Here is a 27939-nt window from a genome sequence, read left to right as displayed (position 1 = left end):
TGTGTGTGTGTGTGTGTGTGTGTGTGTGTGTGTGTGTGCGTGTGTGTTGTGCTAATTAATACAATAACAAATGTAAATAAAATATGTATAAATTCCTATATTGAAAACTACAACACATTGCTGAACAAATTAAAGCTCTAAATAAATGGAGTCACCATATTCATGTATTGGCAGTCTCAATATTGTTAAGATAGCTGTTCTCCCTAGATTCACATGCAAATTCAATGCAATCCTCCAAAAAGTAAAAAAAAAAAAAAAAAGAGAGAGAAAAGAAAGAAAAAAGAAAGGAAAAAAAAAAGAAATCAACCTAAAACGTTTTTTTAATTGTAAAGGAGCTAAAATGACCAAAAGAATTTTGAAAAAGAAGAAAAAATTTGATTTCAAGGCTTACTAAAAATCTATAGTAATCAAGAGAACAAGATATTGGTGTCATAGAACAGCATGAAGTTCAGAAATAGATTCACACAAATACTTCATTGATTTTTGACAAAAAGTTAAGATAATACAGTGGGAAAGGGAGTCTTAGCAAACTGTTCTGAAATGGTAGGCTATTTATACCCCAAAGCATATGTTGACGTTTGATGTTAGACTTAATTTGAACAGAGAACTCTTCTGAACTCCCTTGTCTTAAAAATAAGAGGACTGGCTAATCACTACTTTAGCAGTACCTCCCAGTCCTGCCCTAATTCATTATTTATGTATTGTCATGTCACATTGGCTCATCAGGGATGCCAAAGTGTTCAAGGGCAAAGGGTGCTTCTTCTTCAATAATGAAATAAACATGAGTAAATCACAGGGCTGGGGCTGCAGCTCAGGTGGTAGAGGACTTGCATGCAGCTCTAGGTTTGATCCCTAGTACCACGTAAAATGGATGTGATGGTGCATATTTGTAATCTCAGAAGATGAAGGCAGGAGGATCAGAAGTTCAAGGTCTTCCTCAGCTACATAGTGGGATCCAGGCTAGCCTGGCCTTCATGAAACCCTGTCTCAAAAAGGGGGATGAGGTGGGAATAAATGATAAAAAAATTTTAAATCTGTGTGAATTAGTAAAATAGGGAAAACAAACCAAAAGTTCTATTGGGATTCAAAGAGAGAATGTGAGACCTTAGGCTGGGACAATCAAAGGGGGCGTCTCAGAGTGAGTCTCACTCCTAAAGCCAACAAAGAACAGAAGGGAGTGGGAGAAATCCATTTCAGACCACAAGGGGTGAGTATTTTAAGAAAAGCTACACTTAGCGTTATTTATTTGAATTTGAATGTTTTGAGATAGTGCCTCGCCATGTAGCCTATGTAGCCTCAAACTCATGATCTCCTGCCTCAGCTTCCAGAGCACTGGGATTGAAAGCCTGAGGCACACAACATCCAGTTTACACTTATGTCACTGTCTTTGTGATGCCCCCTGATGTGACCCCAGCATCTTCACACAGTCACTGCCAAGTCCTTAGTGAGTAGGATGGATAAGTAAACTCCGAGATTCCCTCATCTCTCATGGTCCTACAAACTGAGGACCTTTCTTTTGTTTAAGGGAAATTTCTAGGTCAGGGAACCCTGTAGCTTCCTACAGCGTTCCTGTTCCCTAGCTAGAAATGGTCTGACTAAAGGATTAAGGTGGAGGGGCTCAATGGTAGAATCCCTGGGAACTCCTCCCTCTCAGCAGGCAAGCAGTTGGGCCTCTTCAGTTACAGATGTGCCCCAGCTGGGCGGGGCCCACCTCCTCTCTTCCCAGTGTTTATTGCTCCAGAGCCCTGCCCAAGTAAAGCTTTCTCTGGCTAGAGCCAGCTCCTGGAGCCAAGCTGTCCTGTATCTCTCTCACTACCCACGCCTTAGATAAACAGCCCCACATCCTTCATGCACTGACTGAAGCTCTGATGTGGTTGCAAAGGCTCCATTAAGCCAGGCGCCTCTCACTCCAAGAATGACCCCTGCAGTAAGACCTGATTCTCTTCCTGACTGACTCAGGACCTTGCTGGAGTGACAGGAGAATCCACTTCCTGCCTGAAAAGGTGATCAAAGCATAGCTCTGTACTGAGTGGAGCCTTTCTCACTGACCACGCTCGCCTGGTCAGGCCTATCCAGGAAACAGATCCTTGCCTCAGGCTTTTTTCTGTGGAACCTAGCCCTACACATAGGGCATTGGGCCACCTCCTGCCCCTAGCCCCTGAAGGAGTTACATTAGTGTTGGCTATCCAACATGGGCCCTCTGCCCACTGTCCAGCCATCTTGGACCTAGACCCTGGGCGGTACAGCTTGTAAGCTACGTGCTGCTGGCATCACACAGAGTCAGCTCAGCTCTGCTGTGCTGCCTTTATTTGGGTTGCTTTGGAGTCAGTGCCAGGGCTTTTGCTTTCTTTGAAAGGTGACCTTTGGGCAGAGAAAATGTCACTGGCAGCTGGTTAGCTGGCCTTTCTGTTCCCATGGCCAGTGGGCTGTAGGGATAAGTGACTGGGAGGCTCAACTCCAAGGCTCTGCTCACTGTGCTGCATTAGGTGAGAGGTTGGCACCTGAGGGCTGGCAGTGAGGAATGGGCCAGCTGGGTGCCCACAGCTCTGGAGAGGACCTATTGACCCAGGACTCAGCAGATGGTCTTAGCTGGGCAGGGAAGCGGGCTGTTAGACTAAGCCAGAGGTACACCATAAGGAAGATCTGCTGCGTGAGGAAGAGGTGGGTAAGAGGCCCTGTGAGGTACCCCAGCCCCACAAGAAGCCTGTGGAGGAAAACTCAAACCTGCCTGTTCGCCAGGCTCTCAGATGTCCCTACCTTTCAGGAGGGACATGAACCTACAGAGGAAATTCAGACTGCTTTGTCTAGGAAGGCACAGGGATATGACTGTCATTGCCGTGACAGCCATCTTTGCTTTCTCCAGAAGTGTCCCTGGCTTCCTCCTTAGGAACCACAGCACATGGTAGCAACTGAGCCATCTCCCTAGCCCCCATTACACTTTTGAGAGCCACTGTGCTCTGGACTAGTGCTGTTCAACAGAAACACAATGTGAGTTACATATGCAATTAACATTTTTCAGATAGCTGCTTTAAAATGTAAAAAGAAATGGGTGAGGGGCTGGAGAGATGGCTCAGTGGTTAAGAACACTGACTATTCTTGCAGAAGACCTGGGTTTGAATCCCAGCACCCACATGACAGCTAACAACTGTCCATAAATTAACTCCAGGGAATCCGACAGTCTCTTCTGTTCTCCTCAGGTACTACATGACACAGGTGCATTTAACAACATGCAGGCAATACACACATACACATAAAATAAAAATAATAAACAAAGAAATGGGTGGAAATTAATTTCTAAAATATTTTTATTTATAACATGATCTAAAATAGTCTCAATATACAATAAATACAAAATTCTTTTTAAAATTAATTCATTTTTATTTTATGTGTACAAGTGTTTTGCCTGTATGTATGTAAGTGCACCTGTGTCATAAAATGCCCGTGAAGGTCAGAAGAAGGCATCAAATCCCCCTGGAACTAGAGTTATGGATGGTTGTTAGCAGCCATGTGAGTGCTGGAAACGGAACCCAGGTCCTCTGCAAGAGCAGCCAGTGCTTAACTGCTGAGCCATCTCTCCAGCCACCAGGATACAAAATTTTTAGATAAATGTTTATTATTTTATTTTATGTGTATGAGTGTCTTGCCGGCATGTACGCAAGTACTCCTGTGTCATGCCGTGCTCACAGAGGCCTTTCCCCTCTCCCCTTCCCCCCACCCCTCCCTTTTCCTTCCCTTCCCTTCCCTCTCCCCTCTCTCTTTTCTATGATCTCTGAAATCCAGCATATGTTTTGCATGTACTGCTTGTCTCAGCCTGGCCTGTGCCATGTGTGGCCAGGGACTGCTGTGTGGATGATACACCCTTTCAGCTTCATGTCTGAGTATAGTGGCCCTGCAACTTCCTCAGCACCTGTGAACTGGGGTTCTGGGCCCCCATCCTGGCCTGCTGAACCAGAACCTGCACTCTCATTGCTCACAGGTGCCACATATGCATGGCTAAGGCTGAAACCCCACCACCCTACCACAGGAGTGCCTTGATGCCAACATTGCCATTTGGCTTATTTCTAGCACATAGCACAGAGCCTGCCATCTAGAAGGTGTGCATCTGTGCTTTTGGAGGGAAGGATGAGTGCCTGAATATTCTGCCCCTGCCCATTCCTCCTAGTACCACATTCCCTGGGCACTGTTAGTGTGAATCTCAGCTTCTGAGACCTAAAAGATAGTGTTGGAATCAGAGAACATGTTAGTGGCAGAGCTGGAGGATAGCCTTACTCTCTGGAGTTCTGCAGCAATACAGCTACTTGGGCAAGATCCTATAGCCTATTGTGTGCAGGTGCGCCCTAGTTCCAGAGAGATGGTTCAGATAAGCAGATTACTCTATATACCCAGGAATACTGGGCCATCATTTATCCTCAGATATTTATGTGAGGAAAAAAAAAAAACATTCTTTGTGTGATATAAAAATGTTGATGATAGCCGGGCATGGTGGCACACACCTTTAATCTGAGCACTCGGGAGGCAGAGGCAGGCAGATCTCTGTGAGTTCAAGGCCAGCCTGGTCTACATAGTGAGTTCCAGGACAGCTGGGGCTACAGGGAGACCCTGTCTCAAAAAGACCAAAAAAAAAAAAAAAAAGTTGATGATGTCATTTTATTTATACACATGGAAGAGTGACTGGGAAAGATATGTGTATGCAAATATTAATGTTGGGTTTGGGGAGACGACACATGAATGATTCTTTTTAAAAAATTTTTTTATTTATTTTATTTTATGTGTATGAGTGTATTACCTGCATGTATGTGAGTGCACCCATGTCGTGCAATGCCGAGGAGGTCAGAAGAAGGCTTCGGATTCCCCTGGAACTGGAGTTAAGGGCAGTTCGAAGACACCATGTGGGTGCTGGGAATCAAACCTGGGTCCTCTGCAAGAGCAGTCAGTGCTCTTAACCACAGAGCCACCTCTCCAGCCCCCATGAATGATTCTTTTTCCTTTTTTATTTTTTAATTTTTTTTTGTCATTTGTTTTCCTGAAACAGAATCTTGTTGTGTAGCAAGTCTGACCTAGGGCCCAGACTGACTTTGAACTCTTGATCCTCTTTCTCCCTCCCAAGCACTGGGATTTCAAGTGCATACCAGCATACCTGGCCTCTTTTATCTTTGCCAACCCCACCTTTCTGTAATTTCTAGTTTTTCCTCAATAAACATGAATTACTTATAATAATACAAAAATGAAATGTACAAAAGTCAAATACGGGGAAGGAAAAAGTAGGGGTTCTAGCCTGCAGTATTTATTTGGAAATATATGAAGAAATAATTTCCAAGTACAAGTTCATAATGTTATAGCCCAACATATGTATTTAAATGTAGCAGCGAATTATTTAACGTTTGAAACTTGAAGTTAGAACATTGAAAACTCATGAGCCAGTGTTTTCTAAATATCCGTCTGTATTCAGGGAAGTGAAAGTTAATTATGATGTAGTCTCTGTCTTGTTTTGAATGGAATCCACCCATGATTCCCTTCCTCTGTGGGCTCTAAACAGCCTATGTAGATTGAGTAATAGTTATGTAAGAGACAATCCTAAAATCATGTGAGGGTGGTCTGTCTTGAGAAATTTTGTTCTTTCAGGAATCCAAGGCAGCTTAAGAGGAAAGGTTAAGGATGTTGATTATCTCTGTGCCTTCAAGAGAGAGAGAGAGAGAGAGAGAGAGAGAGAGAGAGAGAGAGAGATCAGCACAGGACCTCTTCTCATTACCTTTTATGCTGACACCTTGGCCCAAGCCATTTCTACCCTATGGCCCATTCACTACACTACAGCTGAGCCACCTTTTCAAAGCATAATCAGATCACGTCTCTCCTCTGCATAAAGCCCGCCAGGACATCAGGACACACTTGGCTCTACACAGCTCTACCCTCTCACATCTCATGGGCTGTCTCTCTGCCCTGATGCGTGCCACACCAGCCTTTTCACATGCTTTGCACTTCCAGTTCCCCTTTCTGGAACACACTCCTTATCCAGAGTGCCTTGCTTCCTTACCTCCCAAGGTCTCCCGCTGAATTGCCTCTAAATTGATCCTTCCTCAACACCCCAAACTAAAGAGTGCACATTTTTTTCTTCATAGCACTTATCTCCCGTTATACCACGTATTGATTTACTGCTAGTCTCCCTCCACTAGAATGTAAAGTCCCTGAGTGCCAGGACTTTTCTCTTTAATACACAGTACCTGTAGTAGGCACTCAGTAAATATCAGAAGGATTAGAGGGATGAATGGACTTCAGGGACCAGGTAACACATCCCATCCTGCCAAGGAGGTACCTGAGGCCCAAATGAGAAAGGTTCCTTGCCTGACCCAAGGTCACAGCTGACAGCTAGTAAAGATGCTGACTGTAGCCACTCAGTGGAGCTTCCCACTGGTGCCTCGGAAGGGAGATTAACCACACACAAAGACCCTCGCCCTATCTGTTTTGCCTCCCGTGTGTTTTTCCAGTTCACACAGAATTTCAGCCCAGAATAGCAAAAGAAAAAACAGTTGTTCCCCAGAATCCTGGAAACTGTTCCAGTGGGTCCATCCCTGGAAAAACAGTAGTGAGCTCTGGGTGGGAAGAAAGACTCAAGGGGTCCCCCAGCAGTGGGGGTGAGATAGATTTGGTTTTTCAATTAAAATAACATCTGCGTCTGTTTCCGTAGATCAGTTCTGGAAGGTGGGTGGTCTGTCTGAAACACCAGGTGGGGCCTTCCTCTGTTCCTGGCCTGAGATGATGGTTTGGGATGGCTGGTGACTGAAGGATTCACCCAACAAATAAAGTAGCAACTGTACCCAAAGGAGAACCAGGAAATCCCAGTCTGGCCTTGAAGGACTGCTGGTCTCTGTCCCAACCTCACATAGGCAGCCACCAGACCCCTCCCCTTCCTGAGCTGGTTCAGACACCCTCTTTGATGCATGGAGAGCACTGGCCTCCTCCCTTTCATGCCCCATGTGGTTTGTTAATCAGCTGTGAAATGAGGGATTTCAGGAATCACTCATCTGTGTGAGCACAGTGGGACAGTTCAGTGTTCTGATGTCTGTCTGTCATCTCCTCAGATGCAGCTTCTGGATAAGTTTCCCATCGAAGGTGGCCAGAAGGATCCCAAGCAAAGGATCATCCCCTTCCTCCCAGGTAAGCTCAGTGGCCCTTGAGGGCTGGGGTAACCTAGAGAAGAGCTGTGGGGCGTTCCACCCCCATACATACCAAGAGGAGGCTGGCCAAGGAATCTATTTTGACCTCTCCTCCGAAGGATCTGCAAGTCCTCGGTTTGTCCTCCAAGTGGCTTCTCTGGCTCCAGAATAATCTTTGCTGTCCCTCGGTTTGTAGTTTCTAACGCTCCTGGACTTGGTATCCTCTTCACAAAAGGCATTGGAGAGAATGGGGTATAGTAGGGCAGCCCCACAATCTCAGTACTTGAAAGGGAGGCAGAAGCAGGAGGATCAAGAGCTGGAGACCAACCTGGGCCACATTGCCACTTTGAGGCCTGCCTGACAACTCCCTCCTCACAATAACACACGTGCACACACACACACACACACACACAAATCTGGGCCAGTGAGTTGGCTTAGCAGGCAAAGGTACCTGCTGCCAATGTTTGAGGGCCTGAGTTCAATTCCTGGGACCTCCCTCAGTTTGTCCTCTGACCTCCACATGAGTGCCATGGCACATACATACATACATACATACATACATACATACATACATACAATAAACAAAAATGTAATAGAAGTTTAAGGTCATCCTCGGCTATATAGTGAGTTCAAAGGCAGCCTGGATTACAGGCCAGTCACCACAGTACCATTTGGAGCCTGTTTTATGCAATCAGCTGTATAATGTAAAGGAAAATGTGTCAGGCAAGCTGTGGCCTGCTATTAATGGGCTGTCTTAAGTTTGAGTAGAGACCTGAAATGTCATTACAAAATGCTTCTGCTTTCATTATTCTGTATAGATCTTCCTACTGAGGCCTGTATTATCATGTCCCATGATGGATGAAGATATGGAGGTTCAAAGAGCTTAAAAAACTGCCCATGAAAGTGGCAGAGCTAAGTCCTGCACTCGGGTCTCCTGCCTGAACTCAGGACTCTGCCCTGAAGCATGTGAGGGATGCTGCCCACTGTTCTCTGGGTCCCTAAGCCAGTTGGGTTCAGCTGGTTCCCAAGGGAGTTCCTTTCCCTTCATAGTAGTCTTTGCCCTGGGTTATTGCTGACCCTGGACTTCTACAGTCTAGCCTCAAGGATGACAGTGGTCAATTAGACACTGCTGGCCCATAGTCAGTACCTACTTGTTGGTTGAAAACAGGTGGAGGCACCTCCTGTAGAGAGCAGCCCCTCTCCTCCATCCTCAAAGGCAGCAAAGGCTACATGTCTTCAGAGCCTTAGTCTGGGAGAGAATTAACCAGTTCCCAGAAATAGCCAAATCCCTCAGTTTGGACAAGACTGGTCAGTGAGGGTGGGTGTCTCACCCCTGCTTCCTTCCATGGAGATAGAGTACTTCTCTACTCTTGGCCTCTGAGTTCTGGGCATTTGGAGTATCCAGCATGTGGGTCTTCAGTAACCTTGGATTCCTTCCTGCAATCTGGATGCTCCACCCACATGCTTGGGCATCTAGCTGGGATGCTGTGTGCAGAAGTGCCCCAGAAGAACATGAGGCCATCTGTGTGGTACCCTGTCATATAGGTAGTGCCTTTGGCCCTGGGGCCTGAAGCTGCCTGTTTGCTTAGGAAGAGTGAGCTTCCCTCTTCCAATCTACCCCTGGCCAGCACTGTAGGAAAGAGTTTGTCATCTAATCAGCTGTGCTTAGGAGGGGCTCTGCCTGTGCCAGGCTGTGGAGCTGGGGTGACAGCCAGTCAAAGGAAGATTTTTCATCTAAGGAACCTTGAGATGGTGAGAGACAAGATCATCTCCATTCTCAGAATGACGTAAGGCAGGTCCTCTGCTGTGTCACTATGTAATTCCAAGTGCAATTGAACAAGGAGCTCAGGGAACAGAGAATTTATTCTGAGCTGAGGCCTCTTAAGGAAGGGGACATAGAGGACACCCTTTGAGGAGGGTGAGGTTGGAGCAGGAACTAGGGCATGGCTTGGGTACTGCTGGCACTCAGAATGACACACCTGTGTCTTGGAGCCATACTGCTAACATTCACCCTTGGAAGTCCCAGGTCTGTCAGTTACTAGGTTGTAGTAACTCTGTCTCAGTTTCTGCATCTGGAAAATGGGGATGATAATAGTACCTACTCCATGGGGCTGTCATATAGGATTAAATGAAATGATGGAGCCCAGCGGCTCAGAACTGAGGGCCAAGTAAACATTAGTTCTTAGTATTACCAGTTCCCCACACATCCCTAGCATTTTATACCACATAGTCACAAGTATAAGTTGATGTGGTCTGAAGTGATTCTCCTCATTATATTGACTAGGAAATTGAGGCCAAGGGTTGCTGACAGATTTGCCTTGAAATCAAAGCAATCCTCCTGTTTCATCATCCTGAGTGCAGGGACTACAGGCATGAGCCACCACACCAAACAAGCACCAGAACTCCTAGTCCTGACTCCTGGGCCAGGGCCCTCTTCCCCGTCAGCTACCCCTAGAGGATGAGAACCCCTCCGCTGCTGCTTGACTGAGGCCTGTCTCAAGTTCAGTTTCCTCTTATAGGATTGTAGTGAGGATTTCAAAGAATTCATGTGAAGCACTTTTCATACTACTGCCTGACTCATAGTCACTGTCCAGTGAAGACAGCTCTTAAATATATATATATATATACACACACACACACACACACACACACACATATATATTCAGGGGCTGGGAGGATCCTGGTGGGCCTGAGGCTTCTGGCTCCATCCCACACCCTGGTTTTCAGGGATCCTCAGAGCAGGGGGCATCTGAGGAGGGCAGAGATAAGTGAGGCCTGTCTAAGCAAAGCCTGAGACAAAGATTCTGCTGCAAAGAGGTGGGTGAGCTAAGCCTAGACTCAGACTGGGGCTGGGCATTCGCATACCCCTACAATCTCAGCTCTTGAGAGGCCAAAGTGGCCAGGTTAGTTGAGTTCAGGAGTTAAAGATCAGTCTGAGCAATATAGCAAGACTGTCTAAATAAATACATACATACATATATAAACAAATCTAAATCTGATCCTGGGTGGAGCGGGAAGTGAGGAGGGCAGATTGAACCCACGTTGTCCCACAGAGTATGGAGTGTAGGCAAGATGACCCCAACAACCAAGAGCATCTGGAGAGGGGAACAACTGTGAGCTGTCAGCAGCCAACACTCACTGGTAATCTTAACAGGAGGCCCTATGTCACGTGACACCAACTTGTTTTTATTTCCTTGCCTTTGGGAATGGTGTCTGAGGTCACCTGCTGATCCCCCTAGGCTTACCCTAGCAGCAGAAACTTAGCAGAACCTCAGGAGTGCAGATACTCCAAGCACCCCAAGCAGCCCCTGGGGACAGCTCTATCAGCCCTTTGCCTCTCCTGGAATTTCTTAACAAAGAAAGCTCTAGGGAGGGAGGAGGGCATGCATTATTTCTATTGGGGCTCTTTTTATTATTTTTTTTTCAATTATTTCTATTGGGGCTCCAGAGATACTGGGCTGTGGTAAGCATTTCTGCTGCCCGTGAGGGGTTTGGGATGTATTCGGAGTATCAGTCCATCTGCTTTGTTTTGGCCTACTTGGCTACAGGCTCATGGCTGGGGGCTCAAAATGTCTAACTAGTAACCTTGATTGAGAAAGCTGAGGAACTCAGGGAATCAAGGGGACCTTTGGATCAGGCAAGTCATGGCAGAAGATCCCATGCAGGAGCCATGCATCTTGCATTCTGGACACAGGCTGGGGATGTGTCCAGGCGGGTCTGGCTCACCTAGAGTTCAGGTTAGCCTGTGGATTTGAAAGGTAGTGAGCAGCCAGTGGCCAAAGACAGTTAGCTAGAGAAGCTGGCCTAGATGGTGTCTTGGGACAACAGGGCATTGTATAGTGGCATGGGGGCCAGGAGTAGAGCTTGGGGGAGTCTGTGAGCAGGACCAACAAGGTGATAGAGGGGGAATTTGATCAATCAAACTCTGTTTAAGAGCTGTAGGGGGACTGCCCTTAAGAAGGTCCCCAAATTGTTTTCAACTGGGCTAGAACCTGCTTTCTGGATTCAGGTATGAAGAGCCTCTCTGTTGAACCACCAGCCTCACTGAGGCCTGAGGAGCCCATGGAAGATGTTAGGAGAAGGTATAGAGCCCACAAGGGGCAGGCAGCTCTCCAGTAGGTGTCCTAGGTTAGAAAACCCACTTGGCTTATGGCAGAAAACAGCAGACTAGGGGGTAAAGGAAGAAGAGGCCAGATTCTTCCCCAGACTATGCCTCCAAGCCCCACATTGTGTGTGTGAGTGGGGGAGACAGGCCCACCTCTTTGGCTGACCTTTGGGGCTCTCTTTGAGACGAGGCCCTTGTCCTCTTCACTCACATTTCTGTGATAGGGCTCCACACATGGCATATCCTCTGTTAAGACTTGTTGATCAGTCTCTATATCTATAGACACATTTTACTGAGCCCCTAGTATGTATGTGCCTGGACTTGTGTTAGCCACTCCTCGTTCCTTCCCTCTAGGCTCACTGGGGGCATCAATCCCCTGTTTAGAGAGAAGCCAATTCTGGGTAGGCCAGATGGCTCAGTGGGTAAAAGCATTTGTCATCAAAATGCCACCAAGCCTGACAACTTGAGTTCAATCCCTGGGACCCACATGATGGAAGGAAAGAACTGACTTCCACAAGTTTTTTGACTACCACATGTGTGCCTGTGCATACACACACACCCACCCCGCACCCCATACCCCACATCCATATACCACACACCACATACACACAAATAAATAAATGTAGTAAAATAATTTAAAGAGAAATCAGCTCACTTTCCATCATCACTTAGCCACAAGTGGCAGAGCCACCATGTTTCTGATGTGTTTTATCTTTCCCTGGCCAAGGAGGAATTGCCACATCCAGATTCAGCAAGACTGTTTTCGCCTTCCTCTGTTACCTTCACACCCAACCAGGTTAGGGGCCTGAGACCAAGTACTGTGACTTCCCTTTGTTTTCTGTCACTCCTGTCTCACACATCAGAAATATCCTGTTTGGGGTCAGATAGCCTGAACCTCATAGGGAATCTGGTGACCTGGAAGGGCTTTCCCAATCCCATTAAGTAGCTGAGGTCACTGGCACTGAGTAATTATTTTGTATGTGATGAAACTGTTTAGTGTATTTTTATTTTACATGATTACAAATAAGATAGCTACAGACACATCTGAAAGTTAAGGCTTTCAGATTACTGACTTTACTTAATTAAGAACCTAAGAAGATTGACTATTTAAAAAAAATCACTTTTCTTTTAGATAGGGTCTCATGTAGTCCAGGCTGACCTTGAACTTGCTGTGTAGCTAAGAATGACCTTGAACTCTTCTTGATCCTCCTGCCTCTACCTCTCAAGTGCCGAGATTATAGACATTTATATATACCTCCATGCCTAGCTTTAACTTTTAATTTTGAAATAATTATAGATTCACAAGATGTGGCAAAGATAGTAACTACATCCCTCCCTGCCCCCCCCATAGTTCTACAGAACAAGCAACATTTTTCCTATTTTAAGGAGCCGTAAAGTAAGTACTTTCCTCCATCAAATTGCCTCCCCCAATGAAACAGCTTTTTAAAAAAAAGATTTTATTTTATTAAAAAATTATTTACTTTAGGGGCTGGAGAGGTGACTCAGTGGTTAAGAGCACTGACTGCTCTTGCAGAGGACCCGGGTTCAATTCCCAGCACCCACATGGCGGCTATGAACCATCCTTAACTTCAGTCCAGGGTAGTCCAACACCCTCTTCTGACCTCCGAAGCATTGCACAACATGGGTGCACTCACATACATGCAGGCAATAAACTCACACACATAAAACAAAAATAATAAATTTTTTAAAAATTATTTATTTCTATTGTATATGAGTGTTTTTCCTGCATGTATGTATGTGTACCACATGCATGCAATGCCTGCAGAGGTCAGAAAGGGCATTGGAGCCCCTGGAACTGGAGTTACTCACAGTTGTTAGCCACCACATAGGTGCTGGGAACTGAACCTTAGCCCTCTGCAAGAGCAGCCAGTTCTCTTAACTGCTGAGCCATCTCTCTAGCCCCTTTGTTTTTATTTTCAATTATGTGTATACATGTATATCTTGGCATGGATTTGTGCATGTGAGTACAGTGCCTATGGAGTGTAAAAGAGGGTGTCAGAGCCCCAGAACTGAAATTACAGGCAGTTGTGAGCTACCTGATATGGGGACTGGGAACTGAACTTGGGTCTTCTGCAAGAGCAGTACATATTCTTTCTTTCTTTCTTTTTCTTTCTTTCTTTCTTTCTTTCTTTCTTTCCTTCCTTCCTTCCTTCCTTCCTTCCTTTCTTTTTTTTTTTTTTTTTGGTCTTTTTGGAACAGGGTCCCCCTGTAGCCTCAGATAGCCTGGAACTCACTATGTAGACCAGGCTGGCCTTGATCTCACAGAGATCCACCTGCCTCTGCCTCCTGAGTACGCCACTACACCCAGCTAAGAGCAGTACATACTCTTAACCCCCGAACCATCTCTTTAGCCCCTGGAACATCTTAAATAACTAACTATAGTATATTATCAAAACCAGGAAATTGATGTTGGCATGATTCAATTTGCTAGACCACAGACCTGAGTGATTGATTTCTATATTAAGCAGATGGACAATGCTATTGAGTAAGCATGCCAGCTGGCTGGTAAAGAGGACAGTAGCCCTTTAAGAACTCCATTCACAGTACAGAGTGCCTGGTATTCCTGCTTCCTGCAAAAAGGCATGGATAAATTTGTTTTGCATAAAGGCATTCTCCTGAAGCCTCCAGAACAAATTCTTTAGGACCAAGCCCATTAACTCTCAGTGGTATTCTGTTAAAAAGAGGCATATGAGCTGGGCATGGTGGTGCATGCCTTTAATACCAGCACTCAGGAGGCAGAAGCAGGTGGATCTCGAGGCCAGCCTGGTCTACATAGTGAGTTCTAGGCTAGCTGGGGCTACAGGGAGACCCTGTCTCAAAAAGACAAAAAAAAAAAAAAAAAAAAAAAAAAAAAAAAAAAGAAAAAGAAAAAAGAAAAAGAGGCATGTGACAAATTCTGTTGCAAAGAAAAGAATCTCCAGAAGAAATTTCTTAGCCAGATGTGGTAATGCTTGCCTGTTACCCCAGCACTTAGGAGGCTGAGGCGGGAAAAGGATGAATAGTTCAAGGTTAGCATGGACTACTACATAGTGAGTTCAAGGCCAGCCTGGATTACACATGGAGATCCTGTCAGTGATGATGATGGTGATGATGATGATTGTAATTATTCTTTTTTTCTCTGGCTTACATATGTGTTTAGAATTTGCAGCTTCTGAGTTTGCTGGAAACAGGGCAGACCTGGAGCTGGGAGACTGGACAGTCACCTTGGCCTCAGGCATGAGGGATAGAAACAGCATTGTCAAGAACTGTGACTGGATCTAGGTGTGGTTTTACAAGCCAGTGATACCAGCACTTGAGAGATGGAGGTAGAAGGAGCAATACCAACCTTAGCTATATAGTACGATCAAGATCAACCTGGGTTGCATGTGACCCTGTCTCAAGAAAAGAAAACCAGGGGCTAGAGAGATGGCTCAGCGTTAAGAGCATTGATTGCTCTTCCAGGGGACCCAGGTTCAGTTCCCAGCATCCACATGGTGGTTGGCAATCATCCTTAACTCCAGTTCCAAGGGATCTGATGCCCTCCCTCTTCTGGTTTCTGTGGGCATTGTACTCATGGGTTCAGGCAAAACACTCAAACATGTAAAAATAAAAACAATGTTTAAAAAAATGTTTTAAAAAGACCTAAAAACCAAAAAACATAACAAAACACAAACAAAAAACCCAACAAAACCTGTGAATGTTTTCTGATTCTAGCCCATTTTTGAGCCAATTAAGTTGGCTTGATGATTTCATGCCTGTCCACAGAAAATATAAGGCTCCTGAGTCAGAGACAAAAGATGTTATTACAGCACACTAACCAGCATGCACAGTGGCACATTTATATCCATTCTCATGACCTCCAAGTTCTGAGGGGGCACGATGGACTGGCAACATTGCCTGCACATGTAGTAGGCTGCACTATAGGAAGGGAGCCCGGATGTTAGGGAACTCACATATTTTATAATGAGCAAGAGGCAAACCTGCTTCTTTAGTGCAGAGAAATATGCACCAAGGCTGTGCAGACACCTTTGATCTTTATTTATATATTTGTATGAATGTTTTGCCTGCTTGTATGTAAGTGCACCTGTGTGTAAAGCCCGTGGAGATAAGAAGAAGGTGTTGGATCCCCTGGGACTGGAAGGCACTCAGTGCTTATAGGAGCCCTCCACCTGTGACATCATCTGCTTATTGGAGGGGTGGGCAGAAGTGAAGTTCTTTCAGATGCTGAGCCAGTTATGGCAAAGTGACCAGCCTCATGGAGCAGCCTACTGTTTACATGGAACTTTCTGCCTTGTTTTAAAAGACGATTGTGGAAAATCCATCTCCTGTTGCCCATCCTGGGATTGGAGTCCATTTCCTGTGTATCCCGACTTTGCTGGCCCAAGGAGGCTCCCTGGGAGGAAATAGTCCTTCATTACAGAGGGAAGCAGAGTGTGTAGCTGCTGATGTAAAAAGCAAACAACTGTGAGCAGCCACCCAGGGACCTCAGAGGCCAGGCAGAGAAGCTGAAAGACCTGAACTCACTGCAAAGGCTGTGTGAGATCGCCTCCCACTTGCCTGTGATCTGTGCCTCTGTGCTGGCCTTTCTGTAGCTCTGGGCTTCCAGAAAGCCCTGTCATTCTAATAGCCGAGTCAACTCTACCTGTAACCCTTTGTACCCCCACGTGGATGAGGCAAGAAACAAGAAATGGCTTAGGTGGCAAAGTGACTCCATAACCATGATCAAGGTAGGGGCTTGCCAGCTTGAAGACTGCTGGACTTTTCTGCTTTCAGAGTTGTGTTTTTAGATAGCAGGCATGCTTGCGTCCTTTGTACCAGCTAGGCAGTTTACATACTGGCTGGCCCCTTATTGAAGAGGCAGTTTGGAGCCATAGTGCAGGGTGAACTGGAGACATAAGGCCTTCCTTTCCCTGATCATGGAGCCCTGTGCAGCAGATCCGGTATTTGTTCAGCGCTGAAGGACACAGGGGGAAGGGACAGTTGTTAGCTAGCGCCAGTCCGTGGTCTGGGAAGAGCCATCTGTCTCCTTGAGCTGTATGTGTTTCTGTGAATCTCCATCAGCCACCAGCCTAAGAAAGCCTTTTCCCCCAAAGAATGTGGAAAACAGGGCAGGCAGGGCCTCTAAGCTCTGCAGGGACTACAGCTTCCAGAGGTGAGGGGCTAGGAAGTGTCTGGTCCCTGCTAGTAGCCTGGAATATCAGGAAAAGACAAACCTATGTGGTGGAGAAGCAAAAACAGCATGTGCTGGTAATGCTGGGGTTTAAAAACATCAGCAAGATTATAGGCCCAAACCGCTGGCCTCCAGCCTCCCTGGGAAGTGCTGGGTCTCCTCTTGCTGTAATTACAGCTACCCACCCCCAAAAATCACTCTCCCACTCTGTAATCTGGGACCAGCGGCTCTCTGAGCCTGCTGTGAGCAGGCTGCTCTGAATTCTGCATGAAAGAGCTGTGTTCATTCATTCCTTTTCTGCCACAGGTATTTATTGAGTACCTACTACGTGCTGGGACCAGCTATAGGCACTGATATTGCTGAGAACAAGAGGCCAGTCCAACTGTTTACAGGAAGTTTACCTTCCTTCCAGTGGAGACCTCAGAAAACAAACAAATGAACAATTCCCGAGCCAGAAAGAAAGATAACAGAGTCAAGTGGCAAGTAAGGTGGCCAGGGTATTTGAGATTGTTGACCAACAAGGGTCTCTTCGCAAAGGTGAATTCTGAACTGAGCTAGGCATGGGAAGACCAGGGCCCTGGAAATGCCAGCCTGAGAAGACAGCACCATCAGTGATCAGAGTGGGACTAAATTTGCATGTGAATTGCAGCAAGAGCCAGTGGACTGAAAAGGAAGGTGAGCTAGGCAGACCGGAGTTGAAAGCCAGAAGGTTCACAACAGGTGCCTGTGGCAAAGCTACTCCTGAAGAGAAGACAGGGCCCCAGTGCTACAGGAGTGTGTGTGAACTGTGGCATCCTGCCCTGTCATGTTAGGAACACCAGCCTCCCAGGCTCCCAGGCTTAGAACCACCAGGTTCCCGCAGGAGGCAGCCTCATGGGAGCCCTTTCTGCTCTTGAAAGTGGATGTGGATCAGGTCCAAAGCCCTTTATCCACCTTGTCTCATTTATTTCAGAACAAGGAAAAATTAGTCACTTTGTTACAGTTTGCTGTGCATGTTTCCTTGTCTAGAGATATAAGGAGTCAACTTCCTGAAATTCTGCCCCAGGTCCTCAACCCTGTGGTGAATCTGAGGAATCTTCCCCAGCAACCTCTGGTAGGAGCAGAAACTCACATCTTTCTGTAGCCTCAAACAACCTAGGTCATGTAACATACAGGAAATGTGCTCTGGCCTAGGACCAGAGTCCTGGATTCTTGTCCAGCTCTTGCTCTGTGGCACAGTACTAAGGTTAAATTAGAGCAACCAGCACTTGCCTTGCTTGTTGACACTGCCAGAAGGTGACAGGTGTGATTTCAGGCCTCTGTAAGGCTCATGACCTTCCCCACCCACCCCCTTCACCCTGGAAATAAATCATTTCCTTCTGGAAGTCCAGTATCCTTTTACAAGGTCAAATCCTTACACACTATGCTTCGAGAGGACAGTTATATTCTGGCGTCCCTGGGAGTGATGTCAGCAAACTCGTACTCAAGTGTACATGACTGGCAAGACAGTTACTCAGCTGAGGTTTGGTAATGGTGAAAAGGCAAGAGGGAAGCTAAGTCTGGAGAAGGAAGAAGGTTCTAGGCTTCTTTGAGAATTTCAAGAGATGGGCCAGTAGAAGCTTGGAGTATTAGGTCACATAGAGTGCAATGTAGGGAAGGGGGCTGGGTCTGTACCAGATTAGGACACCCAAAGGGCTGAGGATTTATCCCTGTATAGTGAGATATTTTAGGCTGAAGGAACAGATTTCTGGAAATTGAAAGGATCCTTAGACTGGCATTGTCACATAGGAAGTGGGAAGACCAGCTAGAGATGGCTGAAGCAGACAAGGAAGGAAGGAGTCTCGGCCTAGACAGAAAGCAGGTAAGGGAAGAAGAGGTGTATGTTAGGGGAACAGCCAAGGGTGGATGGCAGGTGGGGATCAGGGAGGGTCAAGAGTAACAATGCCATGATCAGCTTGTCAGGATCTACCCTGGTTAAAGTACAAACTAATGTCTCACAGCACCCCCATTCCCACACTGCCCCGTGGACTTCACCCTTAAGGGGAAAGAAGATGGCTTCTCCCCTCAGGTGGCCATGGCTTTGGGAACATTTGAAAGGTACTTTGTGAGCTGGGCGTGGTGGCGCACACCTTTGGTCCCAGCACTGGGGAGGCAGAGGCCGGCAGATCTCTGTGAGTTTGAGGCCAGCCTGGTCTACATAGTGAGTTCCAGGCCAGCTTGGGTTACAAGGAGACCCTGTCTTATTTAAAATTACTCCAGGGTACCAATATCCCCCCAATCCATTGCTAATTCAAAGACGAGAATGGGTCCTGGCAGCTACAACAAATGCCCCATTGCCTCTCCCAACAGACTTCCCTTTTCACATACTGAGAATACATATGCATGTCTTTTATAGACAGAATCTGTCTACCTTGTAAGACCACAAATACTTTGCATTTTCAACAGATACTCGTCATGATATTGTGTAAAGAGAACAAGCTTTGGATTTAGGCAGATTCATATGAAGAACTTACTGTGAAGCCTTTGACAAGACATTTGATACTCTGGAATGTAGATTTCCACTGGCAAAAAAAAAAAAAAAAAAAAAAGAAAAAAGAAAGGTGCTTTGTGGGAGATAAAGCTCAGTTGGTATAGTGCTTGTTTAGCATTTATGAAGCCTTGTGTTTAATCCTCAGTACTGCATAAATTAGGTATGTTGGTGCATGCCTGTCAACCCAGCACTCAGGAGGTAGAGCAGGAAGATTAGACGCAGGAAGATTAGACGTTAAAGGCCACCCTCTGCTATATAGCAAGTTTGAAGCCAGCCTGGGTCATCCTGACTGGATCTAGGCCCAAAGACAGAGCCCCAGCCTTTACTCCTCTCTGACAGGGCTGAGCTGGCTCTTAGAGCCCCACAGTGCCATACAGTCTGGTGCACCATTCAGCCCATGCTGCCTAGCATCAAGCAGCAGAGTTGTTGGGCCCTGTAAATACTTTCTCCCCTTCATCTCCTTCCATCTCCACAGAGCCCAGCACTAACATCCACTGAAGAGGCCTGGCAGGCTGGGCTCCAGACCACAGGTGGCCCAAAGGGAGTAGCATGGCCTGAAGATGGAGCCTGTTCACCTGAATGTGCCTCCAGAAGACAGGAGAGAAGCCCTGAAGAGGGCGGCCATGGGCTGCTGTGCCTGGCCCATCTCTACTCGTTAGGGACAGGGTGGTCACCACAAGAAAAAAGGTCTTGTCTTTCTTTCCTGGCCAAAGCATGAGGGACCAGGTTTCACCTTAGTGAGAGAGATCTTGGGAGGCCCTCAAGAGACAAGCAGGCTTTGGGCTCAGATCTGGGCTGATACCTGGGCTTTCTACTTAATGTTGCTGGTCTGACTCAAAAACAACACTTACTTTTCTGAGGAAGAAATAGGTATTCATTCTATGATATTTCAGCATTGGGGGCTTTAGAGCCAGACACAGATCTGTTTTAGGGTTCAGATCTCAACTTGGCCCTCTCCTAGCAATGTGACCCCAGGCTGGTTCTCCTCAGCATCCCTGCACCTCCAGTGTGGCTCAGCATCCATGGAAAGTCATCTGGGAGGCACAGTGAACACCCACAACGCCACAGTGAGTGTGGTTATGACAGTGTGCTGAGCTGTCTCTGGGACAATGAATTCGATCTTCCAGAATCTTCTCCAGGTGCAAAGGCTCTTCTTGGAGCAGTCTTAGGTGTTTGAAGATTTGCTGCTCAAAATGTGGTGAGTGGTTTGGGTGTAGCATGTTAGAAATGCAGTCTTGGCTCCACCCCAGACCTGCTGAGTCAGGACTGTGTTTTACCAAGAACCCAGTAAGGGATGAGAAGTACTGGTTTAAGAGCCCTTTGATAGGCCGCCTGTTCTGTCTTTAGTGCATTCTTGGTGTCTGGCTGTGTTCAGTTCATTCACATTACTGAACCAGCAAAGACAAATCCATTGCTGAGCCAAAATAGAGGTGTGCAGTGAGGCAGGACTTGGTGTAGCACATTGGTCAGAACCATGCCTTGACCTGACATCCTCACACATCCTGGAGCTGCCCACCTGCTTGTGGGATCTACATCCTGTGGGATGAGGTCATGAGTAATAGCAGGGGCTCTGTCCCTCATCATTACCCTAAGCATGAGAATGCTCAGATCCTGCCATACTCCTGTGAGTCAGGACACTCTACTCCTGTGAGTCAGGACACCCTCCCTCCCACAGGGGAAGCATGGCGCCAAGGACATTGCTAAGGTTTTTATTTCAGAAGTCTCTCTGACTTGCCAGATGTGGTGGCACATACTTGTAATCCTAGCACTTGAGAGATTGAGACAGGAGGATTATGAGTTCAAAGTTAGCCTGGGCTTCTTAGAAAGACCTGTCTCAACAGAAAAACCATACCTCTAGAGATGGGAGAAATCAATCCCCAAGCCTCAGTCGTCTGGCTTTTTACATTATCTCTTTAATGATATGGAGGAGTGGCACGGTGTGAGTCAGCAGATAACTTTAGGGAGTCAGTTCTTTTCTTCCACCCTGTGGGTCCCGTGGATGGAACTTAGGTTATCAGACCTGGAGGAAAGCGCCTTTACCCACTGAGCCATCTTGCTGGCCTGCCCTTTGGTTTTGAAGGCATCATAACATGAGACTGTCTGAAATCTTTATATTGTCAAGAGGGAAAGGAGTCTTGGGCAAAAACAGAAAGAGACAGAAAAACTGATATTTTAATGAGTTTATTTTACTCTCATACAGGAATAATTACTGTAAAACGACAGCATCCAGGAGAAGAGCTGAGATGAGGGAGAAGCTGGCAACATGGCAGCTGGGCCACTCGCCTGGCTCTGGCTTCTGGTCTGAAAGCTGAATTTGCCAGCATAATGCTGAGAATGGCTTCAGTGAGACCTAGCAGGTGGTGGAACAGTCTTGCTTAATGGATAGGTGTGCTCCTTATAGAGAGAGTAGAACTGCTGTTCAAAACATGAGCCCAGTGGCCCAGAGGTGACTTTCTAAAAAATTGACTATAGGGAAAAAGTTGTAGAGCTTTTAAGAAGCTGTGGATGAGGCCTAGAGATTTAAAAAAAAAAGGTTAAGCAATTGTAAATCAGAGAAAATTTCTGCCAGAGATTATTGTTACTGTTCGCTAAATGTATGTTTTTGCCAGATGATGTGCAAAGGGGCTTGGGTACTTGTATTATCTGATTGTATTATCTAATCGAATGACAGTAAATCTGCTTTACAGATACTCACAGGCTGTTGGGGGGGGTTGGCATATGACTTCCCATGGCCTCTCAGTGAGTAAGAGGCAGAACTGGTTTCACACCCAGATCCCTCCCCTTCTAAGCTCAAATTTTCTGTCCCACTAGCTTTAGATGCCCCCCACAAATACTTAGAGAAGAGAGGATAAGAGCCCTTTGTCACCAAGTAAGTCAGGGGCAATGGTGAAGGTCCAGGTCTTGGCTGTGTGTGCTGTCTTTCAGCAGGAGTCCTGGAAGTGCTTACAGAGTAGGACTGACCCGGATTTATAAAAGATACAATGCTGGGAGATTATCAGTTGTGGATTATCAGTTTTGATTCCTTATCAAAAGACAGGCACATTGCCTACACTAGGGTGTTTGCATTTCTGTAAACCTTGTTTCAAGTTTCGTACCATGTTTTTGAAAAGTATAGCAATTAGAAGCTGATCAGTGTCTTAACAGAGCCAGATCCCTACAGTAAAGGGTTTTATCTTGATTGCATCTTTGTAGCTTTTCTCTCAACCTGCCCACTTCTACCCTCCACCTAGTGGCAGATCCTGATATTGCAGGTATAGTGCTCTAAAGGAAATACACTTTCTAAAAGGTTGATTTTGGAAACCCATGTAGTGACAGCATCACAAATACTATCCCCAAACTACAATTTAACAGGAACTAAAAGTGAGGAGAAAAAAAGCAGTACTTTGCCTTTGTTTTTCTATCTGGCAGTAACCCTCTCCCCTGTTTTAATTTGGGGAGCCAAATAGAATCTTGGGAAATGTTCCATAGCTTTACTTTTTCCTTCCTAAAAGTTGAGGAGGCAGGACTTCTGGGTGTTTTGCTGTGTCTGTCAGTACTTCTGCTAACACACAGATGGTCTTCTGTGCATTATAGCTTTCCACTCCTTCAGAGGCCACATAAGGACAGTCACAGCACATTTCTCTTTATAATACAAGGATTGGACATGCTACTGTATGAATTTCCTCTAAGAGCCATTAAGACCAAAGGAATGAGTGCATAGTGATGGAATATTATGCAAAAGGAAAAATATTTCAGGGAAGTAGGGGTCTTGCAAGCCTGCCTCAAACCCCACTGTACTGGCGGGACATGGTTGCCTCTGCATAAGGCCAGCTTTGTGTCCTTCCCTATCCCCTGTCCCAAGCCACTCCCATTTCCTTTGAAAGGTGCAGAAAGCTCCCTTGTCTTGAGTGTTTTCCTCGCAGTGGGCTCCTACTGAAAGGCTGCACACACAGCCAAGACTTTGGCCTTCACCTTTGCCCCTGACTTGCTGCTGACAAAAGGTTCTTATCCTCTCTTTGCTAAGTTTTTTGGGAGAAGCAGCTAAAGCTAGCAGGAATTGAATGAAAATATAATTAGAAATCTAGCCTTTAAATAACAGTGCCCCCAAATATCTGGAGGCATGAATGCTAGCCAGGCAGTAGCAGCCACAAACCACATAGGCGTGGATGGTGAGTGCTGGTTTTTCAGTCAGCTCAGTATCTGTCAGGTTCTTCCAGAACGCCAGTAGGGCTGGGAGAAACCCTCTTTTCAGTGTTCTAGAAACACCTTCCTTGTCTGCTGTCCTAGCACTGGTCCTGTCATCCACAGCAGAGTTAGGTAACATTGCCTAGACCCAGACCTGGCAGTTGGCCAAGCAGTTGTGTGACTCAGGGACATCCAGAAGCTATCTCTGAGCTATAGGCTCTTTATCTTTGGTGTTGGGTGTTTTGATTTTTTTAAATTTTTTATTTATCATTTTTATTTTATGTGTATGCGTGTATTGCCTGCATATAGGTAAGTGCACCCGTGTTGTGCAGTGCCTGCAGAGGACAGAAGAGGCTGTTGGATCCCCTGGAACTGGAGTTATGGACAGTTGTTAGCTGCCATGTGGGTGCTGGGATTCAAACCCAGGTCTTCTGCAAGAACAGTCAGTGTTCTTAACTGCTGAGCCATCTTTCTAGCCCCTTGTTTTGTTTTGTTTTTTAAGCTGAGGGTTATGGAGAGCAGGAACCAAGTCTTACTGCATCTTGTTAGGAGGGCAGAGTCCAGAGCTAATGGCCTGGGTCAGAGCCTCATACTAGCTATCTAACCTAGGGAAAGTTGCTTCATTTGTGCTCACTGTCCTTGTTAAAGGGATGGAGGAGTGTATACATTGTTTGGCTCTTAGGAGAAAGGGAGAGTTAAAGCCTGGCATGGGATCTTATTCCTATAATCCCAGCACTCAGAAGCCTGAGGTAGGAGGATCACCATTATTTGAGCCCAACCTGGGAGAGAGGCTCTGTCTCCAAAAAAAGAAAAGAAAAGAAAGAGAGAGAGAGAGAGAGAGAGAGAGAGAGAGAGAGAGAGAGAGAAAGAAAGAAAAGGGAAGGTTAATATAAGTTAATATTGTTAAGGTGCTTAACATAGTGCTTGGTACACAGTAAACCTATGTGAAATTTTAAAATTATTTTATGAGTATTTTGCCTGTCTGTCTGTCTGTCTGTCTGTATGTATGTATGTATGTATGTATACCATGTGGATGCTTGGTGCCAGAGGAGACCAGAAGAGGGCATTAGATCTCCTGGAACTGGAGTTACAGGCTGTCGTGAACCACCCTGTGAGTGCTGGGAGCTGAACCCAGCACTGTTCTCCAAGAACAGCAAGTGTTCTTAACCTCTGAGCCATTTCTCTGGCCTCCTATATGATTTTTTTACTGAAGAAACCTATCTAAGCCAGGTTTGGTAGCATAGGCTTGCAATCCCAGTCCTCAGGAGGCTGAGGCGGAGAACCATGGATTCAAGGACAGTCTAAGGTACATGGTGAGTTTCAGGCTAGTCTGGGTTACTGTCTCAAAACAAACAGACAAACCCATAATTAAGAAGGGCCTGGTGAAGCAGGCCTGTAATCCCAGGTACGTAGGAGGCTAAAGCGGGAAGATCACAAGTTCAAGGCCTGCCTGGGCAATTTAAGTGAGACCTTTTCTCAAAATTAAAAATTAAAAAGGGATTGGGGATGCAGTTCATTGGTAGAGTGTTTGTCTAGCAGGCATGAGACCCTAGGTTCAATCTCTAAAAAGAAACATGGAGCTGGAGAGGTAATTCAGTTGGTAAAGTGCTTGCTGTGTAGGCATGAAGACCTGAGTTCAATCCCCAGAACCCATATTGAAAAGCTAGGCATGGTGGTATACATTGTAATCCCAGTGCTGGGGAGACAGAAACAGGCAGATCCCTAGAACTCACTAGCCAGCCAGCCTAGCCTAATCAGTGAGCCCTAGGTCCCAGTGAGAGACCTTGTGTCAAAAAACAAGGTGAATAGCTCTCAAGGAACTATACCTCTGGCCTCTAGATATGTATATGTGTACCTCTCCACACACACACATGAAAACATACACTCAATAAATAAAATTTTTTTAAATTAAATAAAAATAAAAAGTAAATGCATCTGTGTACTGCTTCCACTCTGCCTCCCTTCCCCTGCCTGGGGTTATCTGGCAAGTTGCAGCCACTCAACAGATGTGGAGTGTGACTGACTGGGTGCCAGACCTGCCAGTTTTGCAGTCTGCAGAGCTAATTCAATGAGATTGTGCCTGAATTCTTTCTAAGCCACGAAATGCTCTACAGATGAAAGTAGAACTATTATCCTTACCCACCAGGGTGTATGCCAGGAGCTGAGGTAGACACCCTCGGTATCCTTGTTCATCTCTACCTTAAGACACTATGTTTTGTTGGCCTAGGAGAGATGCCAAGGCTGAGGCAGCTTGGTGAGTAGAAATTGACCATTCCTGATGGAGCAGTCTATGGCAGTGCTCACCTCTGCATGGCCTGAGGCCCTCGTACTGCTTAGCGGTAGGTCCATATTTTGAGGTTTGCATACTTTAAAAATTAAAACCTACCCTGTCCCCTTCCATTTTAATGGGGTTCAGGCAAATCTCAGGGATCTATGTTTGTAACCAACAGCCCAAATGGCTCTGGTTTTTGATAATTTTTTGTTATGTTGCTGGTTTTGGATTTGTTTTGTTTTGAGATGGGTCTCATGTATCTCAGGCTGGCCTTGAACTTGCTCTGTAACCCAGGATGACCTTAAATTTCTGATCCTCCTGCCTCCTGAATGCTAGAATTATAGGCATGTGCCATGATTCCACGTTTATGAAGTGCTGGGGATTGAACTCAGGGCTTGTGCACACAAGGCAAGCACTTTACCAAACTGAACTACATCCCCAGCCCCCAAATAGCTCGGATTCAAGAAACCCAGGAGCCCTTCCCTTCTCATGAGCAGTGGGAGATTCTGTATTTTATTTATGTGTATAAAATTCTCCTCAAATTTTGCAGTCTAAAATGATAAGAATGCATTTTTTCATACAGTTTCTATGGGCCAGACATTAAAGCACTACTTAGCCAGATAGTTTGACTCAGTCTCTCATGGAACTGTAAGCCAGACATTAATTAGCCTGATTAGCATTGGAGGGTATGCTGGCAACATGGCTCACCCACATGCCTGACAAAGTCATTCTGACTGTAGTCAGGAGGCTCAGCTCTTTGCCTCATGGTGGCTTGGGCATCTTTATAGCATGGTTCAGTTTCCCTCGGTGAAAGTGATTCAAGAAATATCTGTAGGGAGCCCTTTTACAGCCTAGCCTTAGAAGCCATGCCATCACCTCACAGTAGCTGACTGGCCCTTTCCAGCATGGAAGAGGAATAGCCATTGAAACCATCTTAGAGGCCACCTGCATGGATTCCTTGGTCCTCTGAAACAATGTCATTGGGTTCAGTTCTTGTTGGGCGAGGACTGGAATAGGATTTTGAGGTTGAAATGATAGCCAAGGTGGACACCCTCAGCAGTGTAACCTACAACCACAGAAGCTGCAGGGTCCACCTCAGAGCCAGGGTGCAGTGACTTTTTGGGTCCAGCCTGGCCTCTGGCTATGTGAGGTTGGGCAAGTGTGGTGGTTTGAATGAAAATGTCCCCCATAGGCTCCAAGTGTTTGGACATTTTGTCCTCAGATGATGGTGCTGTTTTGGGAGGTTTTAGAAGGTGTGGCTATCCTGGAGGAAGCACGTCACTGGGGTGGGCTTAGAGAGTTCTTAAGCCTTGCTGGATCTCCAGTTCTTCTCTTGCTTCCTGTGCCTACGTGATAATGTGAGAGCTTCGCTTCTGCTGCTCCTGTTCCAGGCACCTCCAGCCACCGTGCCTCCCTGCCATGACGGACTGTAATTCCCCTGGAACTGTAAGCTCAAATAAACTCTTCCTTCTATAAATTGCTTGGGTCAGTGTTTCTCTCACAGCAACAGAAAAGTGACTAATATAGTAAGACATGGCCTGCTCTGAGCTCAACTTTGACCTTAGAAATTGAGGGGTTGCATGGGATGACTTCCGGGGGTCTCTGGTTTTTCCCTCTGAGCCACAAGGGCCTTGATGACAAGCAAGACTACAAATTGAGCTTGTGCCTTGTTTATCTAACCATTGACCAGGCTGGATTTTCTCCATCATTCCTGATTCTGTCATTGAGATAGAAGAACTCAGACTGGGCCTGAAGGTGCTACAGTCCTCTTATGTAAAAACTTGTGATTCTGCTGAGCGTGGTACTACATGCTTGTAATCCTAGCACCCAGGAAGCTGAGGCAGGAGGATTGAGAGTTTGAGGCCAGCTTCAAACAAAACCTGTCTCAAAAAAGAAAATCAAATATTTAAAGAGACTGAGGATATAGCTCAGCAATAGAGTACCTTCTTAGCATGTGCAGAGCCCTGAGTTCAGTCCATGACAGAGTAAATAAATAAGTGTTCTTTGGCCTTATAGGTCTAAGGACTCAGGAGTTTCTGAAATGTGACTTCATTTTGCTTTGTGTGGCCCCTTTGATCAAGCTGTGACCCATTCAGACTCTACTTGCACCACTGTTGACCCCTACCTGGTAATCTCTCTGCACCACCTTCCTCCAAATACATGCACCCCACTCTGCAGCCACATGGAGCTTAGTTCAGCTTCTCAGACAGACCTGATCACTTATGTTTCTGGACTTTTGATCAGGTTACTGGCTCTGCCTGGACTGTTCTTCCCACATCCTTGGCCTGGCTCCCTCCTGTGTGTCCCCAGCACAGCTGGTCTGTTGCATCATACTGTGTCTTCTGTGAGGGTAGGGACTGTGTCTGTTGGTCACTCTCACATCTGGTACAGTGCCTGGATTTAGGAGAGGAGCAGATGAAGGATGCCCGCTGACCCACTCACAAGATTCAGAAAAGATTGGCATGTGCCCCCTGGAGAAGGCAGGCCAAGCACAGATGCACAGCCCTGGGTTCAGCAGAAGAAAGGGACTAAGAGCACAGGCACCTTCAGTCTGGGGCGGGGGACTGA

General features: G+C 46.2%; 1 protein-coding gene and 1 long non-coding RNA gene across 3 annotated transcripts in view; one reads left to right on the top strand and one right to left on the bottom strand.

Moving 5' to 3' along the window:
• Positions 1-27939, top strand: part of Sh3pxd2a (SH3 and PX domains 2A) — a 240031-nt gene that overhangs the window by 73164 nt on the left and 138928 nt on the right. For both annotated transcript variants that reach the window (XM_008845692.3, XM_029569679.1), the window contains exon 3: positions 7077-7152. In XM_008845692.3, coding sequence (XP_008843914.2) covers positions 7077-7152 — 76 coding nt within the window. The remainder of the gene's footprint in view (positions 1-7076; positions 7153-27939) is intronic.
• The window catches only part of LOC115072445, an 11948-nt gene continuing 5147 nt past the window's right edge, over positions 21139-27939 (bottom strand). Inside the window, exon 3 of the long non-coding RNA XR_003851505.1 lies at positions 21139-21447. This is a non-coding gene — a long non-coding RNA (uncharacterized LOC115072445). The remainder of the gene's footprint in view (positions 21448-27939) is intronic.

The sequence above is a fragment of the Nannospalax galili genome, unplaced genomic scaffold, assembly GCF_000622305.1.
Source record: "Nannospalax galili isolate Female #2095 unplaced genomic scaffold, S.galili_v1.0 scaffold161, whole genome shotgun sequence".
In the NCBI taxonomy this organism is placed as follows: Eukaryota; Metazoa; Chordata; class Mammalia; order Rodentia; family Spalacidae; genus Nannospalax; species Nannospalax galili.
Note: the sequence above shows the minus strand (reverse complement) of the source record. Positions and strands in the feature narration are given on the sequence as shown.